Source organism: Phoca vitulina, unplaced genomic scaffold (genome assembly GCF_004348235.1).
Source record: "Phoca vitulina isolate PV1807 unplaced genomic scaffold, GSC_HSeal_1.0 scaffold52, whole genome shotgun sequence".
Classification (NCBI taxonomy): Eukaryota; Metazoa; Chordata; class Mammalia; order Carnivora; family Phocidae; genus Phoca; species Phoca vitulina.
This window is the reverse complement of record NW_022589755.1, coordinates 9,124,779-9,145,081: the sequence shown is the minus strand read 5'-3', so window position 1 is coordinate 9,145,081 and position 20,303 is coordinate 9,124,779. Positions and strand designations below refer to the sequence as shown.

At 61.4% G+C, this 20,303-nt stretch overlaps 2 protein-coding genes and 1 long non-coding RNA gene across 7 annotated transcripts; 1 reads left to right on the top strand and 2 right to left on the bottom strand.

Moving 5' to 3' along the window:
* Window position 1: 1 nt before the first annotated feature.
* Window positions 2-10,758, bottom strand: DMPK (DM1 protein kinase). 4 transcript variants are annotated; one of them, XM_032388059.1, is made up of 15 exons: window positions 10,354-10,758; window positions 7,962-8,053; window positions 7,595-7,678; window positions 7,409-7,504; window positions 6,705-6,853; window positions 6,276-6,369; window positions 5,767-5,973; window positions 5,419-5,682; window positions 4,621-4,706; window positions 3,017-3,128; window positions 2,120-2,283; window positions 1,934-2,031; window positions 1,707-1,753; window positions 1,323-1,412; window positions 2-987 (listed from the first exon to the last, which is right to left on the bottom strand). In XM_032388059.1, exons 1-15 carry the CDS (start codon window positions 10,511-10,513, stop codon window positions 835-837), a joined length of 1,896 nt encoding a protein of 631 aa, XP_032243950.1. In that variant the 5' UTR covers window positions 10,514-10,758; the 3' UTR covers window positions 2-834. The 4 variants fall into 4 exon arrangements, with proteins under 4 accessions (XP_032243950.1, XP_032243949.1, XP_032243952.1 ...); XM_032388058.1 differs by having other exon boundaries at window positions 1,323-1,408; XM_032388061.1 differs by having other exon boundaries at window positions 5,434-5,682.
* Window positions 1,240-3,895, top strand: LOC116621996. 2 transcript variants are annotated; one of them, XR_004297495.1, is made up of 3 exons: window positions 1,240-1,266; window positions 1,956-2,179; window positions 2,557-3,008. It is a non-coding gene; the product is annotated as an uncharacterized LOC116621996 (long non-coding RNA). The 2 variants fall into 2 exon arrangements; XR_004297494.1 differs by lacking the exon at window positions 1,240-1,266 and adding an exon at window positions 3,667-3,895 and having other exon boundaries at window positions 1,942-2,179; window positions 2,557-2,738.
* A 744-nt stretch (window positions 10,759-11,502) lies between the features above and the next one.
* DMWD (DM1 locus, WD repeat containing) lies at window positions 11,503-18,818 on the bottom strand. The gene is made up of 5 exons (XM_032388056.1): window positions 18,345-18,818; window positions 16,880-17,062; window positions 13,642-14,931; window positions 12,737-12,811; window positions 11,503-12,398 (listed from the first exon to the last, which is right to left on the bottom strand). The coding sequence occupies exons 1-5, from the start codon at window positions 18,783-18,785 to the stop codon at window positions 12,351-12,353; spliced, it is 2,037 nt and encodes a 678-aa protein (XP_032243947.1). The 5' UTR covers window positions 18,786-18,818; the 3' UTR covers window positions 11,503-12,350.
* Between the last annotated feature and the right edge of the window lie 1,485 nt (window positions 18,819-20,303).

The following is a 20,303-nucleotide window of genomic DNA, read 5'->3' as shown; positions in this document are numbered from 1 at the left end:
TTCCGATTGGCCCCCTGAGCAGGCTCCTTCCCGCAACGCAAAGAGAGCGGACAGCCGGGACTTCAGAGCTTTGGGCAGACGGGAGGGCCTTTTATTCGCGAGGATCGGGGGTGGGGTCCTAGGTGGGGAGAGACAATAAATACTGAGGAATGTTGGGGTCTCAGTGCATCCAAAACGTGGATTAGGGCGCTGGGGTCCTGGAGCCTGTCAGCGGGTCGGAGGACAGGTCAATAAATACCCAAACTGCCGAGGCGGGCGGAGCCTGCGGTGGCTCCGAGAGCCGCTTACGTGAGGAGGGCGCGGGAGTCCCCGAAAAAGCGGGGCTGGCAAAAGCACAAGGTTCCCGAGAGAGCGGGCGGAGCTCGCACTAGACGTTCGCCGCGGGAGGAGAACGTTCCCGGGATAGCAGGGCCTCATGCACAAGGATTTGTGGTCTGCGAGCCGATGGGGGCGGAGGGGGGGAGGGGGGGGGGGCGGGGAGGGTGGAAAATTGATGGCCGAGCCCTGGCCCTGCTGCCTTCTCTAGATCGCAGTTTGCCCATACATGTCGGGGCCTCAGCCAGGCCGCAGGAAGGAAGTGGGCTGCCATCCCCCCCCCCCCCCCCCCACCCCCGGCAGCAGCTGCAGCATTCCCGGTTACAAGCCTTCCAGGAGCCCCGTGCTCCGACCGCGGGCCCGGCTCCTCCCTCTCCGGCCGCCAGGGGGCGGGCCCGGATCACAGGGCTGGAGCTGGGGCGGACACCCACGCTTGGAGCGGTGTGAACGCGGAGGCGGTGGGAGCGGCTTCTGGGCGGTGCCCAGGTCACCCAACCCTCCGGCTTGGGGTTCTAGGGTTCAGGGGGCGAAGGCGGCTCCTGGGTGGCGCCAGACCGGGGCGAGATGGTCGGCGCAGGCCACCAACCCAGTGCAGCCCAATGCGGCGGCAGCAGCCAGAGCAACGGCGAACAGGAGCAGGGAACGCGCCTCCGATAGGTCAGGCTTAGGGACCTGCGGACAAGAGGGCGGGATCAGGTCCCCGCGGCACGGCCCGCCGATTGGCTCCTGAGACTCGCCACGCCTACGCCCATAGGTGGGTCCACAATCCTTTCTGCACTGCGCCCCGCCCCCGCGGGCAGCTGCGGTTGGTCCGCTGGCAAGCCTCAAGTCTTGTCGGAACTCGCCACTGGCTGCTTCCTAGCGGCCTGTGCTGATTGGCTGCCCGGGCATCCTCCCTCCCCGCGGCGGGCCGGGCCCGACAAAGGCGCAGCTAAGCAGAGGCAGCTTGGGGTACGTGGAGCGAGGAGGGGGCGCGGCGGCGGGCGGGCGTGAGAAGCCGGACGTACCCTGGCAGGGAGCAGCAGGTGGCGGCGGTGCATGGGGCCTGGCCCCACCAGCGGGCATTGGCCCAGAGCCACGGCCGGGGGGCCATCTAGCTGGAGAGAGAAGGGACAGGTGACCCGATCGGAGCCCAGCCCGGCCCGGCCGCCCTCGGCAGGGGGCAAGAGACAGCGGAGGGAGTCGGGGAAGGAATCGAGGGAGATCCTAGACGGGATCTGGTTAGAGGCCTGGACCGAGGGATATCTGGTGGGGGGGGGGGCTGAATGGAGGGTGTCTGCCGTCTGGAACCCCCAAGAGATAGGGTGATCCCTAAATCTGGACGAGGAGACAGGGGCGGGGTCTGCAGAGGGGCCAGCAGGCTTGATACAGGGGAAAAAGAGGGGTCTTACATGGGAAGGTGGATCCGTGGCCCCGGGACTGGGGACCCCCGTGACAGCTGGAAGGAGAAGAGAGACGCATAGGGCGCGTGGAGGGACGGAGGAGGGCGGTGGCGCGGCGTGCCCCAGCCTGGGCCCCTCGCCCTCCCCCAGGTGTCCACACACGCCGGGGGCCCACCTCCCTGGCCTCCCCCCCCCCCACCGTCGCCCTCGGGAAAGGGGACGCCTGAGGGACTCGCCTGCGTCTCCCCCGGCCTGCAGCAGCTCCATCCGCTCCTGCAGCTGCTGGACGTGCGCCTCCAGGTCTCGGTTCCGGGCCTCGGCCTCACGGAGCTGACTGCGGGGAGGAAAAGACCGTGAGCCCGCCCGGACCCGAGCGAGACAGGCTGCTGGCGGTAGAGAGGCCCCGGCGTCCCGACCCCGACCTGGCAAAGCTCTGGTTAGCTGTGCGGATGGCCTCCAGCTCCCGGCTCAGGCTCTGCCGTGTAAGCACCTCCTCCTCCAGGGCCTCCTGGAGCTCCCGCAGCGTCACCTGGGCCTCCCGGGCCTCCGCCGAGGCTGGAATGGCCTCCGGAACCGCCGCTTCAGCCTGCGGGCGGGACGCGCTTAGGGCGGCCTTTGGCTCCTGCGGCACCCAAGACCTGGGCACAGGTTCAAGGCTGGGACCCCGACCCCCACCCCGCCCTGTCCTCTAGATCTCTGGGAATCCTCACAGCTCCTGCAGTGACCCAAGTCTCCTCCTTCCCTAACTAACCCCAGCCCCTGGTCTGGGCCTTTCCCACCCACCTTCCACACACAGGAACCAAAGGGCTGGTCCTAACACTCTAACCCAACTTGACCACGACCCTCTCTTTCTCTCCAGCCCCTCAGCGCCCTCAGGGGAAGGCCTGCCTCACCAAAAGGCCCTGTTTGGTTTGTTTCCTGATGGCCTCAGTCTCCGCTCCCCTCATCCTCCTCCAGCCTCCTCCTGGAACAAGTCAGCCTTACCACCCTCCTTTCCTGTTCGAGAATAAACCTTTGCCTTGAAGTTCTGTCAGCTGACCAGTGAGTGGGTACTTTTCTTCCCATGGATGGTCCTCCTCCTCCTTCTCTTCAGTGTTGTCCCTTACCAGAGTCCCCCTCCTCCCACACACAATGGCCGGTTTTAATTTCTTCATAGGGATTGTTTCTGACTGAAGTAACTTTGTCTCTACTGTGTTTTCTGTCCCTTTCTGTCAAGTGAGCTCCCAGAGGGCTTAGCACTCCACAGCATGCAAGACCCCAGAAGCCCTTGCCTTTCTTGCCCATTCGTCCCTGACTGACCTTCTCCTCCAAAGACTCACTGTTTCCTCCAGTGGGGGCACTGTGGCCTCTGGGCTGGGTGCTTGCACAGGTGGCTCAGGCAACGGCTCGGCCTCCAGTTCCATGGCCGTGGGGCCTGGGACCTCCTCGTCCCTGGGGAGAGGAACAGGGCAAGGGGAGGGAGAGCTGGGCCCCCTCGAGAGGTTGCCCCGCCCCTGGATTTAGAGCCAGGACTCCCTCTCCTGTGGCCATTGGAGAGCCAGACCCTGAAGAACCCCTAGTGTGAGGAGGGGGAGGGACAGAGAGAAGGGAACTGATTGCCAGGTTGGTGTGACAGGTCCCCTTCTTGTTAGTAAAGGCCTGCCCTTCGCATGGCCTCATGGCCCTGGGAGCTGGCCTCTCTGCACCTTCTGGCAGATCCTGGGCTCCAGATACCCATGCTCTGGGGTCTGCTCATCTCCTCCCTCTCCATGTGGCCTTTGCAGACCCCTCTCCTTTAGACGTCAGGACAGTGAGGGGGGACCCCACCCAACTCTAAGCCACCTCCAAAGATACGGTCTTTTTCTGGTCATCAGCCCCCTGCCCCCACCATCCCCAGCTGCTGGGAAGAGGTCACACTCTCCCTGGGAATATGAAATTGCAATAAAAGTGGATGTTGCCTCCAACCCAATGCTCCCTCTCGTGGAAACAGGTCTCAAGGGCCTGCTGAGCCTGGTGAGCATGGAGACCAAGCCGCGGCTATTCATCCAGCTTGGGTTATAACAGAGATGGACTGAGTCCCGACCCGCCCAGTGAGGAGAATACTGCACAATGGCTCATGCTGTTGTTCATTCATGGTAAGAAATGGCATTTGTGGGGCGCCTGGGTGGCTCAGTTGGTTAAGCATCTGCCTTTGGCTCTGGTCATGATCCCAGGGTCCTGGGTTCGAGTCCTGCATCTGGCTCCCTGCTCAGTGGGGAGCTTGCTTCTCCCTCTGCCTGCAGCTCCCCCTGCTTGTGCTCACTCTCTACTCTCTCTGACAAATAAATAAATAAAATCTTAAAAAAAAAAAAAAAAGGCTTTGGGGCGCCTGGGTGGCTTAGTCGTTAAGCATCTGCATTCAGCTCAGGTCATGATCCCAGAGTCCTGGGATCGAGCCCCGCGTTGGGCTCCCTGCTCAGCGGGAAGCCTGCTTCTCCCTCTTCCCCTTCCCCTGCTTGTGTTCCCCCTCTTGCTGTGTCTCTCTCTGTCAAATAAATAAATAAATAAATAAATCTTAAAAAAAAAAAAAAAAGGTTTTATGGTTATGAGTGATTCAATGAGTTTGTATTCTTTTAAGATCAATTTAGAAATTCTAAACTTATTTTCTAAGATTCTGAGGTCCTATGACTGTACTAGAAATCTGAAAGTGGAAGGTTGGAAGATTCTGGAAGGCCGAGTCTTTGGCTCTGAGGTTTTACAACTGAATCTAAAACTTCACAGTACTTATGGTCTGCGATTTTAAGGTCCTACATCTCTGGACTCCTAATAGTCCGTGGTCCCAAGGCAGGAAAGTTCCAAGATTGATCCTGCAATTCTACTGGGTGCCCCTGGACAGCGTCCCGGGACCTGTGGAGGCTGGCACCACTGGCCTGCTCCTCACAGGCTGCCCAGGGGCACTGCCTACCTGAGGGCCATGCAGGAGTAGGAGTAGCCCACAAACGGCAGGTGGACCCCCAGTGGCATGCCTTCCCGCATGTCCGTCAGCGTCTCCTATACAAGAGAAACAGATGTGGAGTGACCTGTGCTTGTCAGAGCTGGTCCTTCGCCCCTTCCCAGTCTGGCTTTAAATACCCACTCCCACTATCTTAAGTGGCCCCTCCCTCGTTTTCTTTCATTGTGTCCTGCGGCTCCCCTCGGGGTACTCTCCACCCTGTAATTATATACTTCTCCGGGCTGTAAGTGGATGAGGGCAGGGGCTGGAGCTGGCTTGGTCCCTCTGTGTCCCCAGCAGCACCCGGCACAAGGGCACCCAGGCTGAACATGCGCTCACTCAGGATAGTTTGTTGAGAGAGAGATGGCCTAAGAGAGATTCCTCTGCACCGTGGTGGTTTCCTGCCTCTCACTTCTCATCCCTCCAGGTCTCAGCTCAAATAGTGCCTCCTCCAGGAAGCCCTCCAGGACTTTCCATGCTGGGTCAGGAGCCCCACCCCCTGGCCCTCCCCTGTTCACCCCCCCCCCCGACTCTGCGGCATCGTTGTCTGGGGACCAGTCTATGTTCCCCACTGGACTGGGAATCCAGGTCACCGCTGGGTTCACAGCACTGGGCGGGCACAGAGCAGGTGCTCTGGGGGAGGGATGATTTCAAGACCCCAAGAGATGGGTACTATTCTAAGCCCAACTTTCTGGGTAAGGGATTGGCCGGGGGGGGGGGGGGGGGGGGAGGAGGAATACCCTCTGCCCAGCAGGGGTCGCAGGTACCTACCCCGCCCCCGCTCACCATGGCAGTGAGCCCGTCTTCCACCACATCGAAGTTGCACGTGTCAGTGGCACCCTCAAAATCCGGCGTAAAAGGGGGCACGCTGTCTCGAAGACCGTCCCAGTCAAGGCCAAAGAAAAAAGGATGATTCTGGAAATCACCTGCTCCGTCCCGGCCCAGCCGCATCTCAGGGGGACACAGCAGCTGCTGGATGAGGTCTCGAGCCTCCTCAGGGACCCCTGCATCGGTCAGGGGTAGAGACAGGTGCTCCTGCCAGAGGGAGAGGGAAAGCAGGGGACATTAGCCTGTCAGTTTGCGTGGAGGGAGATCAGGGGTTCCTCTGGCCGTGCTCACCTTGTAGTGCACGATCTTGCCGTAGGTCTCAGCCGTGGAGTCGGCGTAGAAGGGCGTCTGCCCGTAGAACATTTCATAGGCGAACACTCCCAGCGCCCACCAGTCACACTCGGGCCCATAGCTGCCCATCCCGGGCCCGCCACCCACGGCCTGCAGGATCTCGGGGGACAAGTAGTCCGGGGTGCCCACAGCCACCAGCGACCGCACCTGAGCCAAAAGGTGCAGAGCTGGGCTCAGCCCCGCCCCTCCGAGCTCTGGCCCCGCCCCTCCCAACCACGCCCCGAGTGCTTAGTCCCTCCCCTTGCCTGCTCTAACCCGGAGCCGCTCACACACTTAGGCGTGGGTGCCCTCCTTCTCTTTCCCACTCCAAATCTGGTTGTGCCCCCACCCTAACTTTACCTGTGTGCCTCAGCCCCGCCCCCACACTCTGCACTTCCGGTCCCCCCACCTGACCCCACTCCTCTTTGGTGGTCCGAGCTGCTCGAAGCAGCGCGCCCCGCACCGCTCACCGTTCCGTCTGCCCGCAACTTGAGGCAGGAGCCAAAGTCGGCCAAACGGATGTGGCCGCAGCGGTCCAGTAGGATGTTGTCGGGTTTGATGTCCCTGCGCAAACGGAAGGAGAGGGTGGGGGGATAAGTGAGCCTCCCTCCATCCATCTCACCAGGCTCCACCCCTCCAGACAGCACGGCCTCGGGTCCCCACCCTCTTAGGGACCATGCTCTCCGATTGCGGTCCGCCCCTTAGGGGATTCTGCAATTCTGAACCCCACTCCTCTGTCCCTGTCCCCAGTGGTCCCAACCAATGAGGTCCCTCTCCAGGCCCCGCCCCCTCTGGGCTCCAACCTTGGCGGTACCCTGCCCCCTGCCCGGGTGCAACTTTTGCTTTCCCTCTCTGGGCCCCGCCCTCAGCCCCCGCCCCTCAGCCCCTGCTGCGCCCACCTGTGTACATAGCCCAGCCGGTGCACTGAGTCTATGGCCATGACAATCTCGGCCAGATAGAAGCGCGCCATTTCGGCCGGGATCCGCTCCCCAAACTTGCTCAGCAGCGTTAGCAGGTCCCCGCCCACGTAGTACTCCATGACCAGGTACTGGCAGGGGACGTGTCATGGGGGGGGGATCAGTCGCACCCCTCGGCGCTGACGATAGCCCGGGACAAAGACTCCCGCAGATGCCCCATCCCTGGGTAGAGACCCCGTAGCCCCAGCCCCAAGAGAGCCCAAGAGATCTCCCAGGCCAAATCAGAGACACTCCCCCCGCCAAAACCTAATTCTCCCAGGATGTCACTGGACAGAAAGAGAGAGGGGGAAAGAGAGCCCAGAGAGCTCCCAGTGCCCAAAGTACAGAGCCTAAATACCCTGCCCAGGGGCCCCCACATAGATTGTACAGAGCTATCCCAGTCCAGGTAAGAGATCCGCCCCCCGCACCCCGACGGTGGCATCTTTACAGGGTCCTCTGGAATCAGCCCGGGAAAAGAGCGATAAGGGACATCTCCCATCCCGGGAAAGGAAGACCAAATCCTCCCACACCCAGAGACACCGCTGCCATTTCGAGACAGCCTAGAATTTCTCCCTGACCCCGCCTCGTTCACTGACAGCCTCGGGATCGGGATCCGTCTCCATAGTCCTCCCGGGTCTGGGGCTCACCAAGTAGTTCTCATCCTGGAAGGCGAAGTGCAGCTCCGTGATCCAGCGCCGGTCCCCGTTCACCAACACATCCCTCTCTTCGCGGAAGCACGACACCTGCGGGGCACCCGGAGGCACTGAAGCGGCCCGGAGCCGGAGCGGGGGTGGGTAATCCTAGCGCCCTGCACATCCGGCCCCCGCCCTCACCTCGCCTCTCTTCAGCATGTCCCATTTATTCATGATCTTCATGGCATACACCTGGCCCGTCTGCTTCATCTTCACCACCGCCACCTGAAGGCCGAAACAGGGTGACTGGGGGCGGAGGTGGCGGGGGAAACACGCGGGCTCGCCGAGGCTGGACTCCACCCATAACACAACCTACTCGTGGCTCCGCCCCACGATTAACGCCACGCCCAGCGACCTCAGGCCCCGCCCCGCCCCGCTGGTGTAGGCTTTCTCAGCTCAAGTCATTCATCAATTTCTAAGGTCCCGCCCCAAACCCCTGGGTCCCGCCCACTGCACGAAAAGTCGCGTCTCCTGCTCCGCGGAGCTGCAGCCGCCGCTCAAGGCTCACCTCACTGAACGCCCCGCGTCCGATCACCTTCAGAATCTCGAAGTCATCCCTCTGCAGTCGGGCCTCCTTAAGCCTCGCCGCGATGGGCTCCACTGGGGGGCGGGGTAGGTGAGAACCGAGGGTAACTGGGATTGACACTGGAGACGGGAGGAAGTCCCACCCTCTGCCCCTCAGTCTCCCCCTCTCTGTCCCTCCTCGGTCTCCTCTGTCCCTTGTTCTCTCCTCTCTCTGTCTCCTAGGACTGTCAGCCTCCCAAAGGCTTCCCCGCAAAAACACTGTGAAGTTTTGGGGACCCCAAACTGCCCTCCTACAGAAAAAAAGGTGGGATGCCTGAGGAACCCCTTTTGGGAAGGGCATTCATTGCGCCAGAGGGGCTCTAGTGGGTGCAGGTGGAGAGGGCGGGCTCTGGGAAAGGGAGGCTCTGAAGAACAGAAGATGTAAGTTCCCAGTCCTTAGGGTCCCCTGAGCTTCAGTCCCCACCCCTACTCTGGCTGGGAGTGGGAGTGCCTGCCAGGCCCACACCCGGGTTCTCAGTCTGTCTCAGGTCCTGTCCTGGAACATTCAGTTTAGTCCAGCACCTCCAGGTTTAGAGGCTGGTGGCTTTGGACTACACTTTGGGAAACACTGGATTTGGGGATGGGGCCCTGAGAGGGAACAGGAGAGGAAGACAAAGCCAGCATGGACCCAAATTCCAAGCTCTAGTGTATTCGCTCTGTCCTCAACTCCGGGAAGAGGGCTTCTTTCGTCACCCCTCATTTACGGGAGGCCCATCATTTACTGGAGGCCCCTCATTTACGGGAGGCCTTTACTTGGCTCAGATGGGTGAAGAGGTTGGCCCGAGGTCCTACAGCAGGTAGGGAGGGGAAGGCCCAGGTGGAGGGGATGCAAGGGCACAGGGAGAGGGAGGACGCTGGGGACTTGGGAGGCAGGACAGAGAGAGGGACGGATTCAAGTGAAAGTAAGGGGAGATAGACTGGGCTATGGCAGGGAGAGACAGGCCCCCATGAGTTTCGAGGTTCGGGAGAGTGGGCCGGCAGGGAAGAACCAGCCAGGGCCCAGGACGGGGGAGGGAGGAGAGAGCCAAGATGTTGAGCCCTTTTAAGGCAGCAGGAACCCAGGCCCCCTCCCCCGCCCCGGGCAGCCTAGCAGGGGAGGGGCCGCAGGATGCTGCTCAGGCCACAAAAGGAATGCTCCTTACGGGAGAGCCCAGACCCCTGCCCCCAGCTCCTGGCTCAGTTTACCCTGCTAGCTCAACTTCACGCTCTGCAAAATCAGGGCTGAGAGAGTTACTAAGGGCTGGGGGAGGCGGGGAGAAAGTTCTTCCAGGGGCTGAGTGGCCCGGCCTTTGGTTTCCACCTTCCTATCTGTGAAATGGGAGGGACAGGAACGAGGCCTGGGTCAAAAAGAGATGAACACAAGAAACGAGGGAGAGCGGAGAGGCAGAGAGACAGAGACATACAGGGCCCCAGGACCGAGTGCAAGCCACTGAGGGACAAACCAGTGCAAGGACAGAGTGGCAGGGTGTCAGAGAGACGGAAAACCAAGTGAGCCTGAGTCCTGGGGTGGAGGAGGGGCGGAGGCAGACAAGGCCAGAGGTGGAAGCATCTTCCCTTCAGACCTGTCTCCAGGGAAAGACCTGGCCAGAAGGGACTGTGGGAGAGCCGGAAGGTCAGAAGTCATGAGAACCAGGGACTTGGGGAGCTGCCCCATGCAAACTAGACAGACCAGGGCTGGTGGAGGGGGGTGGCCAGACCCTAGAAAGTGGGCACACCCAGAAGAACCCGAAATTGTCCCTCCTCCACCCAGGGGGTGGGGGGTGCTGGGTGGCGCCTGTCTGCGGAGCCGGTTCTCCCCCAGGGCCTGAGTGGCCGCACCCTCCCCGTGCCTGGGCACCTGTTGGGGCAGCGGGAGACGCTGGCGCCGAACACCTGCCCACTGGCCGCACCCCTGGCAGCTGCCCCATGCTGTCCCTTCCGCCTGCCTCTGTGCTCTGGGAGGCCAGGGTGGAGAGCCACGGGGCCCATCTTGGTGGTGGTGGGGGCGGTCCTAGGATCCGGGGCTCCCAGCATGTCCCTAGGCCTAGACCTTGGGGAGGGGGTACAGAAGGACCATGGAAGGCCATGCCCAGTCCAGCCTACCATGGCTCCCAGGTCACGGTTCGGAGTCACGGCTGCCCTAGCCTCTGCTGACCCCAGCCTGCCCTGCCAGGGTGGCACGGGGGTAGGGACATGCCACCCAAGGACCCAGGACCAAGTTCCGGGCTCCTGAGTCGGAGGCTCTCCCACGTCCATCTTGAGCCCAACTATCAGCCCCGATGCCCAGCCCCATCTCCTGCCTCTGCCCTGCCCCTACCGCCCCCCAATCTGTGGCACCCACGACGGCAGGCACTCACCCCACTGCAAGAAGTCGGCCACATACTTGTCCTGGGCCAGGTCGGAGGCACCCAGCTCCTGGTGGACGCCCAGGAGAAGGTCGAGCAGGGGCTCCAGCCCCAGGAAGCCAGGGTCCAGCACCAGCTGCTGGAGCCGCCTCAGCCGCACCTCGGCTGACATGTCGGGCAGGCAGCACCATGGCCCCCTCCCCGGGCCAGGGGCTCGGGGTCCTCCGGTCACGGGGCCTGGCAGCCCCTGTCCAGGCCTCGGGGCTCTGGCTGCATGTCTGCCTGTCCCTGGCTGTCCCCTGGGCCTCTCTGGCCACTTCTCTCTGCTGCTGAGGCCTCCTCCCCTTCTCCCCACCCCTCGGGACGGCCCCCTCCCGCCTCCCAGCCTTAACCCCTTACGAGCCAGGCCCCCCAACTCCCTCCTGCCAGGGCCCCTCAGAACGCGTCAGTGTGAGATGGGGGGGTGGAGAACCTCAACTCTCCCACGATGCCTGCCCCCCAAAAAAGGAGGAGCGCATTAGTAGCTACAGGTGTGGCAGATGCCAAAGATGAGCCCTCCCATCCTGAGGGGGCCAATTAAGGTTCAGAACGATCGGGTAACACCCTTCTCAAGCCCTGGAATTGGGGTGGGGGAGAAAGGGGTGAGGCCTGGGAAGGGGGGGCAGGAGGCCAGGGAAGCTTCGCGGGTGACTCAGCCACGGATTCAGACTTTGGGACGGTTTAAATATAGCCCTCAGGCCCTCTGCTTTACACTGACTTTTTTTTGGCAGGAGGTGGGGAAGGGGTGGTGAGAGAATGGGGAAGGGAGGCCCTCAGGAGCCAGGACCAGGGGTGACCCACTGGCCAAAGCCTGGGGGAGGCAAAGGAGCCCCCAAAATAGCTCCTTGGACCCTGGCCGCACAGCCACATTCCTGCCCAGGCTAGGATTAGAAACAGAAACATTTCGGGGGGTGGAGGGCAGAGGGGGAAGACACCCCTCCCTGCAGCTCTGGAGAGCCAGCCAGGAGGGATTTTCGTTGTTCTCGGCAGGGGTGGACAGAGCTCCGGGAGGAAACCATGGTCTCCAGCTGGCTCTGGACGCCTGCGCCCTGTGAGCCTGGAGGCCTGAGGCAGCGGGAGGCCAAGCCTTGGGGTGCATTCTGGGCACCTCAGGAGCTCCCTGGGGGACCCATCTGGGCAGCCCCCCACCCCCCCGCCGGTATCTGACCTGGACAGTTCAGGCACTTTCAAACTGGGAAGGAGGCCCCGGTGGCACTCTTTCCTCCAGAGTTGGGGGGTCTGGGGGCTCAGGGCTGGAGGGCTGGCGGGTGAGTGACCCACCAGCGGTGTGCCCTGAATGAGTCCCTCCTCCAGCCTTCAGCTCTTCCGGCTATGAGAACAGAGCAGGGAGGGCACCGGGTCGGGGACAGGCAGGGCCTCTCTTCGTTCGGTGTTAGTAGCTGGGTTCTAGGACTGCTGCTAAAGCACGCGCTCCCTCCCTCCACACCTCCCGGAAGGGACCAGAGACGCTGTGAAAACAGGGAACTTTAGTATAAATAAGAGGTCCTGGGGGACAGGGAGGGCCCCGAGGGGCTTCCATAATTTAACACTCTTCAAAAGCACAAACAACAGCAAGGGCAGGGTAGGGGCCAGGGGAGGGGTGGGCCGCCCCAGCCCTGCCCACAGGAGGAGGGGCACACTGCAGAGCTTGTGGGCGGGGAGTCTCTCCCCCAGGAGTGACCAGTCACATGCTGGGGACAGGGATGAGGTGAACACTGATGTTTCAGAGGAAGGGGTCATTGTACTTGGCAGTGGGTGGGGACAAGGCTGAGGCCACATGGGCCACTACATCCCCCCGAGTGTCTGGGCCGGTCTGGGGGACCCTCTGACCCCCAAATTTGTGCAGGGCAAGGGACTGGAGCAGTCCATCCGTCATGGTTAGTCTTGTTAATACGTTGATCCATGAGGTCAGCGGGAGGGTTATGGCTAGGAGGCGGGGAACACTGGGGGGAACCCCGACATCCATGGCTTCACACCACTGTGCCGCTCGGGGAGTTGCCTGGTTGGGAGGAGATGCCCTGGGGAAGACGAGAGGGGAGACAGGAGGGTTAGAGACCGCCTGGGGCTCCCACCAGTCCCGTGGGGAGGGAGCCAGCCCGGAGTCCCTAAGGCGGCTGCCACCCTGGCCTTGCCCTTCAGTCCACCCCAGAGCCCCCCAGACAGAGGCCACTGCTCTAGGTCGGGAACTCCCAGCTCCGCTAGCTTCCCTGGCCCCGCAGGCAGCACTCTTGGACAATAATTAGAGCGCTTGGGTGGTCCTGAGCAGAGAGGATGGGGGTAGGGGTGGAGAGGATAGGGGGGAACTCGGGGCCCTGACTGGGGGGGTGAGGGGGAGAGAACTCAGGGACAAGCCTACCTCTACCACTGACTTGCTGGGTGACCTGGGCCAACTTCCTTCCCCTGTCTGGGCCTCGGCCTCCTCGTCTGTGAACTAGGGAGATAGAGGGGTCTCTTTCAGGACTCCCCAGGCTCCCCAAATCCCAACGACCCTGCATCTGAGACTGTGTCATAGAGTTCTAAGGATTCAAGACCCTACAATTCTAAAACCACTCTTTGAGGGAACCAAGCCACGGGCTTCAGGACTAGCAACCCAGGCACACAAGCCCAAACCCTGTGGAGCTGAGCCCTCTGAGACAAGAGCTCCAAAGATGGAAGGCGCCAGGCCTGTGCTCCCCGCTACTGGGGTCTTCCTGAAACCCCAGCGCTCCCCCAGGAGGAGCGCTACCACCCACCTTCAAGGCTCCCTAAGAGGTGACGGAGGTCAGCAAGGAGCGGTGACTTGCCCAAGGTCGCACAAGGGGCAGCCTCGGAACCCAAGCTGGGATTCCATGAGCTGGGGCTCCAGAGTCTGAGATCCAGGCCGGAAGGCAGGCCCACAGGCTCAGTGTTGCCCGCAGAATTTGACCCACATTATTTCAAACGGTTTCACAATTCACAAATTGTATGTCCCGTACAAACACAGACTTGGCTTCGAGTGACAAGTGATAAGGCCCGGCTGTGCTGGGCCCACTGGCCGCCCTTCAGATAGCTGGCCACAGCCCTCACCACTCCTGGCTGTCTCTTCTACCCAACCCTCTCTCTGCTGCCATGGAGAGTTCTAGAAGCCTGGTACCCTAAGATCTGAGAAGTCTTGCTCTGGGATGCTAAGATTTTCCTGGCTTCCCCTCATCCCACAGGGCCAAAGGCTATGACTGCGACAAACACTCCTGCCCACGCCCGCCTCCTCCTGGGCCCTGGGTCGGCGGGCATGGGGCCACTCACCGCCTTGCCCGGCCGGGCCCAGGTACAGATGAGGCCCTCCTGGCAGGCGGTGATGATACAGTCCTCCAGGAAGAGGAGGACCGTGAGCCGCTCCTGGGCGATCTTCTTGCACACCAGGGGCTCGAGCAGGGGCACCTCGTGGATGCGCGGGCACAGCGCGGTGCCCAGCACCTTGGCTGGGTCCAGCCGGCTGCGGGGGGCGGGGCCGCTGGGCTTGTCCCCGCCCCCGCCGCCGCCCCCGCCGCCGCCCCGGCTGATGTTGCCAAGGCTGTGGTAGCGCTTGTGCTCTTTCTCTGACCCCCGGTCCCGCCGCTCCTGCAGCGTGAGCGTGGCAAAGCGGCCGATGCTGAACGGTGTGCCCGGCTCAGTCGTGGCGCCCGCGCCGCCCGCCTTGCCACTGCCTGCCGGGTGCGGAAGGCTGTTGGAGCGGGACAGTGAGCGGGGCAGGGGGCCGGGGCCGGGTTCGCCCCCGCGAGAGCTGCTGGCGGCGGGTGGCGTGGTGCCAGGCGTGCCGGGGAGGGTGCGGGTGCGGGCCAGGGGCGGGTGGGGGTAAAGCACGTCTTCGGTGAGGTCCCACAGGCAGAACTGCGTGTCCTGGCCGGCCGAGCCGAAGCGGTAGGTGATGGGGCCGGCTTTGGGCAGCGGGGAGAGGGGGGCTCCCCCGCCCGAGCCTGTGCCCCCTGCCTCAGGCTCCTCCTCCTCTTCCTCCTCCTCCTCCTCCTCGCCGCTCCGCTCCCCGTCACCGCTGGCCGCTGCCGCCTCCTCGGCCCTCGTGGTGTAGGGGTCAAAGGCCACAGCGTTGACCCAGGACTTGTGGCCATGGCCTCGGGCCACCACACGGCCCTCGGTGAAGGACCACACGGTGACCAGGTCATCTTCGCCCCCCGTCACGACATAGCGCCCGTCAGGGCTCCAGCACACACACAGCAGGCCCCCAAAGTAGCTCTTCATGAGCCCCCGCAGGAGCATGGAGTCGAAGTGGAAGACGCGCAGGCAGCCGTCCTGGCTGACGCAGGCCAGGTGCCGGCCGTCGGGCGAGAAGGCAAACTCGTTGAGGGGCCCCTCGCCCACCGCCCACTTGGCCAGCGGGTTGCGGGGCGCCTTGCTCTTGGCCGCGTAGACGGCGAAGCCCTCGCCCTGCTTCAGCAGGCTGTACTGGGGCGGGGCCGAGGCGCACGGGTGGCTGACGTTGTACAGGTACAGGTGGCCGCTGGCGTGCGAGGCCAGGAACAGGCTCTCGGACTCAGGCAGCCACTTCAGATAGGTCACCTTGGTCTTGTCGATCAGCCGCTGCCGGGAGAGACGGCGGGGGTTGGGGAAGGCGGTCGGCTCCTGGCGACGCCCCCCCCCCCCCCCCCCGCCCGGGTTCCCTGAAACGGCCCTCAGACCTCCTCGGAGAGCCCCCCCACCCCCGAGGGTAAGGGCTGGACCCCGGGCCACAGGAACGCAAAGGAAGAAGGGCGGCCTGTGAGGCAGCCACAGAGAGCTCCACAGAGCCTTGGTGTCCCCGTCTTTGGGAAGGGGGACAAGTCCTGCTTTTCAGAGAACTCTCATCTGTCTAACCCTGTCCTCTGTCTTTACCGTGTCGGGCTTCAGGCAAGAGGTCGAGTCACAGAACATCAGCTCCCCCAGGGAAGGGATCCTTATCTGTGTGGTTCACCGGTCTAGCCCCAGCGCACAGACCTGCGTGCGCAGGAGGCGCCCGGACCCACGAAGGACCGCCCCGTCCCGCCAGCTGCGCATGCGCCTCTGCTCCTTTCCCCCCACAGCTCCCGTCCAACCCTTCGCTGATACCCCGAACCTGCACTCGTCTCCCCCATGAACCCCACGGCAGCCTTTCTCAAGCAGGGCTCCAGAGAGAACTGAGCCCTGAAGCCCCCGGGCACCTGAAGCCCCCGGGCACACAATGAATCAACTTCCCCAGGCATCTAAGTTGCTTCTATTTCTTGGGAGAAGTTAAAAAAGAATCCCATCATCTCTGTGTTCTCTGGCTGAGACGAACCCTGGTCGAGAAAGGCTCTGAAAGCCAAAGTCTTTACCATGACCCTCCAGACCCTCCAGGGGCCAGTGCCTCCCAGTTGTTTCTCAGGACCCATCTTCCACCCTCCCCTCAGGAACCGTTCTGGCCACAGAACCCTTCTGCTGTCCTGCTTCCAGGCTTTTGTCCTAGTTGTTCCCTTTCCTCAGAATGTCCTCCTCCCCTGGTAACTTTCTTGCCTCCTTCAGGTCTTTATTTCAATGTCACCCCCTCAGTGAGGCCTTTCCTGACCCAGCCTACTTAATTTAAGCCTCACCACGCACTCCACATCCCCCATCCCCCTTCCCTGCTGGATTCTTCTCTGTGGCGCTCACCACCTTCTGCCATACAGCATCCTTAACTTATTTGATAACTGTCTGCTCCCCAAGCTAGATGAAGGCTCCACAAAGGCAGGGCCCTCTGTTTTGCTCACTAATATGTGAGATCCCTGGTGCTTAGAACAACGCCTGGCACAGACCAAATGCTCAATAAATATTTTGTGAATGGATGAGCCGGTGCATTTTTAATCCATTCACTGTTGTTACCCTCACTCCCTTCTGCCATTCATGCATTCTGTATATTTGGAACACCTCCTCTGAACAGAGAGAAAAAGCCAGAGGACAAGAGCAGCCCCTGCCCATGGATAAGGTCATTCCTTGGCATGTTCCTTTGGCACCAAGTCTAGCCAGGACTGAGCCATCTCCACATACGATTTTGTAATAATGGTCCCATGAGGCAGGGATGAGAATCCCATTTTGCAGAGAAGTAAAACTGAGGCTCAGGAGGGGCAGTCACCTCCCCAAAACCATATAGTGAGTCAACGGTGCAGCAATGACTTGAATCCAATGCTCACGGGCCCAGAATTTGAAGATCAAGGGCTCTGGCTTCAAACAAGTCCCAACTAGAGACTAGCCTCGGTTGTCTTACGGGCACCACAATCCCTAACCCATGGAGGAAAACTCAAGGAGTAAAGTGTTCAGCACAGGGCTAACAGCCCAGAGGCCCCAAGCACGGCAGGTGCAGCTGTCATTATTAGCTGATGTCCCACTAGCTGCTGTCCGTGACCCCATGCCATATATCTGTCAGCCCATCCCCTCTCTCCTGTATCCTGCCCCTCTCAGGCCTCCACTGCTCCCCAGGCAGCTGCAGTCTCATGGCAACGCTGTGTGGGTGGTGAATGGGAGGGGGGAGCCGTTCTAGGCCCCGGGGGCCCATAATCACCTCTTCATTGAATAGCTTGCTGGTGTCCTTCTTGATGAGATCCAGGTACTGCACCTGGCCAGCTGAGAATCCCACCAGCAGGGAGATGGTCTCTGTGGCAGCAGTGAACTGGTTGAAGTCATGGCAGGTGGGCTGGGTGCCCTTATAGATCCGCTTGTCAATTGGCTTGTTGAGGTCAATGGACTTGAGCAGTGGGAGAAAAGGAGTTAAAAGCTTCTACCACTGAGAGGAAGGAAGAGGGTGTTGAGGTTGGGGGAAACCACTAAAGGAAGCAGGGTTAAATCCCTAAGGGAAGTGGGTATGTGGATGGGTGAGTGGGCAACCACAGACAGGAAGGGGGACCCAAATCACAGACCCAGTAAAGGAAAAAACAGACAGGAAGGTGCCCCCCCTCCACCCCACATGAGACCACAGTGCCTCCCCCCAAAGTTGAAACCTCTAACTTTAGGGACACCCTTGCCCACAGTATCAAGGCTTGGGGTCCCTACAGTCCCTGAGCTCCAATTCCTTTCCAGTCCTGGCCCACAGACTCAACAACTCCCCCTGGATCTTGGCACCTCAATATTCCAAGCTCCCCAAAACGCAGAGTCACCCAAATCCCTAGGACTCTAACACCCAACATCCCAGGATTCTCTTTACTTTGGAGTCCCTAAATCTCAGGACCCCCATCACAGTTCATGGACGCATTAAACCTCATGGTCCCCCACATTTTTGGTCCTTCACCACCTCTGGGCTCTCAGGATCTCCATCACTTTTGGGAACCATCATAACCTCCAAGGGTCTCATCCCCTCTGGGACCTACATCCCTCTAGAAATAGCCATCACACCTGAGGATGTCCCCTTTGGGCTCTTATCACCTCCAGCTCCCCATCAGCTCAGAGATTCTCATTCCCTCCAGGACCCTCATGAGATCCAGAACCCCAGTGTTCCTTAAGACTTCATATACCTGCAGGATCTCTATCACCTCTAAGTGCCTCATCAATTCCACAATCATCCTCACCTCTGGGCTTCCAAAGTCTCAAGATCCCCCCAGCCCCCCGCAACACCTCCGGACTTGCAACACCCCTGGGTTCTCCATCACTTTCAAGCCTGCATCACTTCAGGATTCTCCATCACAGGCAGATTCCCTATCACCCAGAACCACGGAGGGTCCCAAAGCCTCTCAGAATCTCTCCAAAATACCACTCCAGAACCCCCACGCCTAACTTGGGGATCCCGCATGACCTCAAGATTCTCCATCACCTCTACGATGGCCAGCACCCCGGAGGGCCTCCCCGGCTCCCCACCACCTTTTAGGATTCTGCATTACCTCTGGATACCCCTCCCCCTGGGATGGCCGTCACATCGAGGATGCCTATCTCAGAACCCCACATCCATTCGGGGACCCTTCTATCACTTCTGGATCACCTCAGGGGGCCCTATCCTCTCTGCCAGCACCGAGGCCACCACGATGCAGGCCGCTCACCCGTTGGCTTCCGCTGCGGCAGCAGCCCGGGTAGAAATAGAGCTCGCGGCCCAGGTTGAAGCAGACGCGGTCTCCTCCGGCACCCAACCCCGCGGGCGTGGCGGGCGGTTCCCCGGCCCCGGCGCCGTCGGGCTCCCCGAGGCGAACGAGGCTGAGGCGCACGGCGGGCAGTGCGGGCCCTGGACCCGGGCCTGCGGGCGGCGGGGACGGAGCGGAGCCCGCGGCGCCGGGGCCGGAGGAGGAGGCAGGGCCGGGCGGGGGCTGCGGCGGCTGGGGCGGCGCCGGGGTCTGGGCGGAAGCCGGCCCCGACCTGCGAGCGGCGCCATCGCCAGGGAGCAGCTTGTAGAAGCCCTCGCGGGTGCGGAACTGCGACTTGATTTCCGCGCAGTCCCCCATGGCGGCGCCGGGACCCGAGCCGCCCTCCGCGCCGCCCGCCGCCATCTTGGGCGCCCCCCCGCCCAGCCCGGGCCCCGCCGCTGCCGGACCGCCGCCCGCCACCGGGCCCCCTGCCGGAAGCCTTGGGCCCGCGCCGGAAGGGGGTGGGGTGGTCACCCGGGCGACGCCTCTTCGATTGGCAACAGGATCGGGAGGCGGGATGAGCTCCGGCCGTCGCTCGGGTAACGGTTCTGGGGCTGGGGGCGGGGCGAAAGGTGGGCGTGGCCTTGTGTGCCCGCGACCGACGTGTGGTTGGCTGCGGGGCGCGGCCCAGGGGGAGATGGGCGGGGTCATGGAAAAGCACAAATCCCTAGCAACGGCGCCCTGGGAACCGTTTGCCTAGCAACGGAGGGACCCTCAAAAGAAGGCCTGGTTCATAACCTGGCCTTCCCATCACGTCACAGATGACCCCAGTGATTCCAGTGCCGCCTTAGACTTCCAACATACACCTTCCTGACCTCCAGTGTTTCCCACTGACGTCTTAAAATCCCTGACTGGCGACAGCATCTCCAGACCCTCCTCCCCGACCCTTGATGATCCCGCAGATCCCGCTGATCTCCAGCGTCTCCATAGAATTCCAAGGATTTCATCCGACCCACTACCGATTAACGTTAACCCTAAACATTTCCACATTTCCCACCAACCTCCAATATGTATCTCCATGACTTCACTATCTTCAACAACCTCACTTCGTCCTTCAACACCCTCCTCTGATTCCAAAATTTCATTGATCCCCACAATGCCCCTCAGTGTCCCAGTGATCCACTAGTAATCCAAAAGCGCTTGCTGATCCCATGAGCCCCCGCTGATAGCCAGTGCCCTCACTTCCGCTGAAGCCACCCTGCCCCCATCACAGACCTTCTTAGACCCATTCTCAGTGGTCTCTCAGATTTCTCACCGGAATGTCCCGGAGGCATCTTACACTCGACAAGTCCTACAATGAAACTGACATCTTCCTCCAAATCCTGCTCCTCTCCTGTGTCCCCATCTTAGAGCTCGCACTGCCATCCCCCCAGTCACTCAGGCTGCAGACCTCAGGGTCTCCCTAGATCTGCATGGTCTCCCTTCCCGCCCTGCTTCCAGTTCCCACGTTTTTTGCATTCTGTCACGTGAAGTCCTCTTTTCCAGTCCCTCTCTCTGCATAGCGCTGGTCCAAAGTCCTCCTCTCTTGCTCGGGCCCTCTCAGCATCAGCTTTGTCTCTGCTCCCCTGGACCCTCTGCTCTCGTGGTAACGTAAAGCCCTGAGTGCTCTGCTCCTGCCAGTCTCTCTTTCCAGCCTCATCTCTCACCACTCACTCCTCACACTCTGTCCCTAACATGGGGTTTCAGGAAACTACCTCAGTAACACAATGCTCTCTTGCCCTTGGGTCTTTGCACTCCTCTGCTTGGAATGCTCTTCCCCACTCTGTTCTTGACCCTTTAAGAGTCAGTTCAGGAGCTCTGTCCGTCCTCTGGGCTCCCCCATCTGGGTTGTCACTGTCTGTCTCTCCTGTAGAGTGTGAGCCCCGGGAAAGCAGAGCTGGG

Excerpts from the sequence above, each read along its gene's own strand:
- DMPK (XM_032388058.1), bottom strand. The coding sequence starts at position 10,513 with ATGTCAGCCGAGGTGCGGCTGAGGCGGCTCCAGCAGCTGGTGCTGGAC. Across the intron at positions 3,129-4,620 it reads TACTCCTGCATGGCCCTCAG|GGACGAGGAGGTCCCAGGCC; the intron begins GTAGGCAGTGCC and ends TCCTCTCCCCAG. Across the intron at positions 1,409-1,706 it reads CCACGGATCCACCTTCCCAT|ATGGCCCCCCGGCCGTGGCT; the intron begins GTAAGACCCCTC and ends CTCTCCAGCTAG.
- DMWD (XM_032388056.1), bottom strand. The coding sequence starts at position 18,785 with ATGGCGGCGGGCGGCGCGGAGGGCGGCTCGGGTCCCGGCGCCGCCATG. Across the intron at positions 14,932-16,879 it reads GCAAGCTATTCAATGAAGAG|CGGCTGATCGACAAGACCAA; the intron begins GTGATTATGGGC and ends CTCTCCCGGCAG. Across the intron at positions 12,399-12,736 it reads CCAGCAAGTCAGTGGTAGAG|GGCATCTCCTCCCAACCAGG; the intron begins GTAGGCTTGTCC and ends CGTCTTCCCCAG.